The 5,922-nt window shown below is 36.8% G+C and overlaps 1 protein-coding gene across 1 annotated transcript; it reads right to left on the bottom strand.

Moving 5' to 3' along the window:
* Positions 1–4,522: 4,522 nt before the first annotated feature.
* On the bottom strand, positions 4,523–5,449 carry OR6F1 (olfactory receptor family 6 subfamily F member 1). Its single transcript, XM_055428772.1, has one exon. It carries the CDS (start codon positions 5,447–5,449, stop codon positions 4,523–4,525), a length of 927 nt encoding a protein of 308 aa, XP_055284747.1.
* Positions 5,450–5,922: the final 473 nt, after the last annotated feature.

Raw genomic sequence — 5,922 nt, forward strand, 5'->3', positions numbered from 1 at the left:
ATCTAGATGGCCATCTGCAGACTAATGGATAAGAAAGCTGTGGTACGGATACACAATGGAGTATTACTCAGCAATTAAAAAGAATACATTTGAACCAGTTCTAATGAGGTGGATGAAACTGGAGCCTATTATACAGAGTGAAGTAAGCCAGAAAGAAAAACACCAATACATACTAATGCATATATATGGAATTTAGAAAGATGGTAACGATGACCCTATATGTGAGACAGCAAAACAGACACAGATGTAAAGAACAGTCTTTTGGACTCTGTGGGAGAGGGTGAGGGTGGGATGATCTGAGAGAACAGCATTGAAACATGCGTATTATCATATGTGAAACAGATCGCCAGTCCAGGTTCGATGCATGAGACAGGGTGCTCAGGGCTGGTGCACCAGGATGACCCAGAGGGATGGGATGGGGAGGGAGGTGGGAGGGGGATTCAGGATGTAAACCCATGACTGATTCATGTCAATATATGGCAAAAACCACTACAATATTGAAGCTAATTGTTTCAAATTAAAATAAATTTTAAAAAATAGATAAATAAAAAGTTTGTGAGGACAAAGTCACCTATAGATTAGGTTCCCTGATAGGTGCCTCTGAAATCTTGTATGGTTGGATGAAGCTTCTTGGAACCCCAGTTCATTTGACCAGCCACCAGGTCAAACATTCTATAAGTGCATTTTATGGTCGTGGATAGTGGATACCAGAGGGAATATTCTCATTGGCCAAAAATCCAAACTTATAGGACATAAAAGATGTAATAAAAACATCTGAAATTCACCAGATTGTGATCGTGACTTGAACATCAGGCTTGTGGGTTATTCATACAATATAGTTTTTCCCTCTTATGAAAAACAGCACAAAATCCAAAGACAAAAGTAGTGATCATATCTAGGAAGAAATAAATCAATAAAGTCAAGCATATTCTACCAAATTTACTAGAATTGCTAAACTCAAGATAAAAGCTCCACAATATTTTCTCCTGTTATTCCAAATTTAGAATGAGAGGGGAAAAAGAAAGATTTACCCCTCTTTCTTCCAATAGACCCTGCAGAAGATAGAGATCCTAAGAACTAACATGACAAAGACCTTTATCTTCTGCCAGCACTTCTCAAATGTCCCAGAATCTATCAGATACACACAAGCCCAGGGAAGTTTATTCTGCTGACTTAAGCCAAATGTTGAGGAAAAAAGAAATTTGTAAATTCTTCTGGTTGCTTTAATAATTAAATTAACATGAGGCAGATAAACAAGTGAAAAGTAAATACTAATTCATATGTATGGGAACCCCACATACATGAAATTGTCAGAGAGTCTATATAATGAAAGATTCAAAAACAGAAAGGTAAAATGAGGTTTACATTCTATCTTAAGCTAAGAAATGAAACTGGGACTTGAGGTTTTCAAGTACAAGAGGGTCATTCATAGGTCAATAAAAACAGTAGTCTGATAATTAAATATTTGCCCTGCCATATAGGTGGAACCTGGTGGCTCAGAGATAAAGAATCTGCCTGCAATGCAGGAGACTTTCGGGAGATGCAGGTTCAATCCCTGGGTCGGGAAGATCTCCTGGAGAAGGGCGTGGTAACTTACTCCAGTATTCTTGCCTGGAGAATTCCATGGACAGAAGAACCTAGTGGACTATAGTCCAGAGGGTCACAAAAGAGTTGGACACTACTGAGAGACTAAACGACAAACAATAATAGATGGAATCATTTAGATAAAATTTATCTCTGATAATAATTCTTTTTCTTAGAAAAGTTTCCAAATTAAATTATTCTAAGTAGTTAAGGAAGGGACAGTAATTTCTCTTGATCCCACAGGTTCTCCACTGACTTGAACTCAAAATAATCCACATGCCTAAGTGGTATATCTTAAGGAGGCTTGATCTAAACCCCTAAAGATAAACTTTTTTTTAATTAATGATGCTAAAAATTTTTATAGATGAATGATTATTTTAAATGAAAAACAGAAATCCTCAAATTATTTTTCAATAAATTAAAGTGCTGTGAAACAGATTTCTCAAACTTGAAGTTATATCCATTAATATTATCTTTATTAAAAAGAAATTTGTCAAAATAAATTGAAAGACTAAAAAAATCTTTAGCAGTGATTTAATACTTCCAATGATTTACCACAATGAGATAATTCTGAATAGCAATGTATCTTTTTCCTAAATTGAATTTTTATAAATTATTATTTTGAAAAAGAAAACTAAATCAAATATCCAGAAATTAGGTATAATTGCTTGATAATACATCATGCAAATAATACTTAAGCTGTTTTTAAATCAACATAGGAGGAAATACCCAAGTTACCCTGTTCATTCTTATTTTCTTCACCTAAGATTAAATCTTATATGCAATATCATGCTAAACTGACTCATTCATTTATCCACATTAAAAGCTGAACACTATTTCCTTAGTTTTGATATAATGAGGTGTGCACCAGAAGAGAGTGAGATGTTGAAGATAACTTTCACTATACCAACTGCTTTTTTTTTTAAGTTAGGGCTCACTCATCAAAGCAGAATGCTATTTGTCTCAGAAAATAGCAATATGACTCTTATTAGAAATTTTGATTTTTGGAAATCCTCAAAAAGTAGGATTAGAAATTTATTTATTTATTTTTAGCTCTGCCTGATTGCATGCTAAGTCTCTTCAGTCATGTCCGACTTTGTGGGACCCTATGGACTGTAGCCCAAAAGGCTCCTCTGTCCATGGGATTCTCCAGGCAAGAATACCATGCCCTCCTCCAAGGGATCTTCCCAATCCAGAGATCAAACCTGTGACTCTACGACCTTACCCACAACTCTACTACTATTGCCACCTGGAAGTACAATTGATTTACAAAAAGATATACATTTACTATATACATATTGATTAGCTTGGATGTATGCATACACCCAGGACACCATCAGACTTCCCAGGTGGCTCAGTGGTAAAGAATCCACCTGCCAATGCACACCAAGGTAAGTCACATATTTTCACCTCCAAAATTTTTCTTGTGATCCTTTGTGGGTTTTTATTTTTGTGTGTGTGTGGTTTTTTAGACATTAGGAATTTCATGGATTTGAAATTCATGCTCACAGTAAATAAATAATGGCAGCAGATCAGGTGTACATTGTTGAATTATGGTGATTTATGAAGTAAACTTTCAACATAGACATAACTTTTGAAACTTAATGTTTATTATTCTCTCAGTGAAATATTTCCCCCTATTTCCTTCAAGCATATGCTTTCTTATTCCATCATCTCCTACTTTATTTGAGTGAGGACCCAGTAGAGATTTCAAATAATATAAACAAACAAGACCTAGGGGGTAGCTGCTACTCAGCCCCACAGGCTTTTTCTTATGAGAAGCAGCCTACACTGTGCATGGTGAAACAATGTGGAACAGGACAGATTATATCTTCAACATGGTTAAACATAACAAGTCCTCTTTGCTGCTTCAAACCTGTGTGTGCGTGCTTAGTTGCACAGTCTCTCAGTCATGTCAGACTCTTTGTGACCCAGTGAACTGTAGTCCGCCAGGATCCTCCTCTGTTCATGGGATTCTCCAGGCAAGAATACTGGAGTGGGTTGCCATTTCCTCCTCCAGGAGACCTTTCCAACCCAGGGATCAAAGCAGCATCTCCTGAGTCTCCTGCATTGGCAGGATAATTCTTTTACCACTAGCCATAGGGAAAAAATTAAAAGAGAGAAATAAAACTTTCATCCATGTGTTAATGGTTGAAAATAAATATCTTGGAGTTACTTGAAGGAAAATCAAATAACTATTATAATTATTTTTTTTATATAATCGTTTTCCCTTGAAGCCATGTGGTATCTAACTTTGATGACTTACTAACAGAATCCTTTAGTATTTTCCTTTTCAAGACTAGCATTTTGTTATGTAAGAAACATTTATCGCTTTTTCCAAGCCCTCCTGCAGTTTTGCCAGCCTTTAACTTTTAACATCACTTGCTTATTAGAATGTTCACTATCCTTGTTAAACAAAGGTCTCACATTATAATTATCAACTTTTATATGTAGATATTTTACTATATTTTATCAAAAAAATGTGTGTTGAAATAATTGTACACCATGATTTCAATTATATTTCTATTTATTTAACCTTTTCCTATTTCACAAACATATGTTTTAAAAGTTTTCACTTTTCACATATTTCATCAAAGTTATTTTAAAAGGGACAAGAATTTAAAGTTTACCCAATAAAACACCCTTCTTACTGACTATTACACCTCATTTTATAAACGAAATCCAAGGATAAACCTAATTCAGTATATAAAGATATTTTTCTTAAAAAATGTCCAGTTTGCTTATACCAAGAACTTCAATTCCTATCATATATGAGAAAGTAGAGCAAGTATATACAGGTTTTTTAACTTGTTTTGGTTGATTTTTTTCTCCCCTCTCCTTACATCAAGAAAGATTTGCCTTTTTCTCCATATTCTCACTTGGAACCCCTGAACAAATATGGAGACAATTGACAGAAGTCTGTTTTGTTGGAAGCAGTTTATTTTCCCTTACATTTCTTTAGCAGAGTTTCTCTTACTTCCTTGTTACGGAGAGTGTAGATGAAGGGATTAAGAACTGGAGTTACCACGGTGTTCAAGACATGAACAGCCTTGGTCAGATTTAAAGCTTCTTTAATGGAGGTGCGGACATGAAGGAAGATTGTAGAACCATACCAGATGAGCACCACTGTAAGATGCGAGGAGCACGTGGAGAAGGCTTTGCTTCTGCCCTGTGCTGAGGGAATCCTGAAGATGGTGCTGATGATGTAGACATAGGAGACAAGGGTGATAAGGCAAGAACTTAGGATGACCACAAAAGCAATCACAAAGCTCACAAGTTCCACCGGCAGTGTGCTGGTACAAGCCAGGGCAATCCAAGGTGCAATGTCACAAAAGAAGTGGTTGATAGTGTGGGGCCCACAGAAGGTCAGGTTGCTGATGAGGGCTGTGGGAGCTGCAATGGCCAGGAAACCACAGACCCAGGATCCCAGAGCCAGCTGCATTGACAGGAGGCTGTTCATGATAGTCCCATAGTGTAGAGGATAGCAGATGGCCAAACAACGGTCATAAGCCATGGCTGCCAGGAGGAAGTACTCTGTGCAGCCCAATGAGAAAACAATGTACATCTGGAAAAGACAGCTGGTAAATGATATGGTTTGACTTCTCCCCAGTAGAATGGCCAGGGCTTTGGGGACTGCAGCTGTAGTATACCAAATCTCCAGGAAAGAGAGATTGCTCAGAAAGAAGTACATGGGGGTGTGTAACTGGTGGGAGGTATTCACCAATATCAATATAGCCATGTTACCACCAACTGTGAGGATGTACATAACCAAAAAAATCATGAAAAGAGAGAACTGAAGGATCTGGGACCCAGGAAAGCCCAGTAGGAGAAAGTCCTGGGGTAGAGTTTCATTGTCTGCGCTCATAGAAAAACACAGACCCCCACACTGAGGTCTTTGACTCAATCACGCAGTTCTAGAAAAATAAAAAGAAATGCATTCATGAGAGTGCTTCAGTACTTGAATGCATACTGACAAACTAACATCTGTTGAGTGCTTGGAGCTATGCATGATTAGTATTGATTAATTTAATTAAGTAAGGAGTTGTGCTATTATAACAAGTTAACAGACAGTGCAAATAATTTTAGCAATTTTGCAAAGATTTCATCTATGGTTACACTTCAGATTCAAGATTCAAATCCAGTCTTGCTGTTTCAATCATTCCTATTCTAACCAGGTCACAAATCATTCACAAATTACATCTAAACACAGGAAGGGCTGAACATTTCATGCACTCAGTTCAATACTTTGTTACTAAACTCTTTCTGCACAGTCCTTAAATGAAATCATGTACTTTATCTTTGTTGAGAAATAGGCCTTTCAAATGTAGGTTCTAGACA

The sequence above is a fragment of the Moschus berezovskii genome, chromosome 8, assembly GCF_049115385.1.
Source record: "Moschus berezovskii isolate FMDL1 chromosome 8, NW_MosBer_1.0, whole genome shotgun sequence".
In the NCBI taxonomy this organism is placed as follows: domain Eukaryota; kingdom Metazoa; phylum Chordata; class Mammalia; order Artiodactyla; family Moschidae; genus Moschus; species Moschus berezovskii.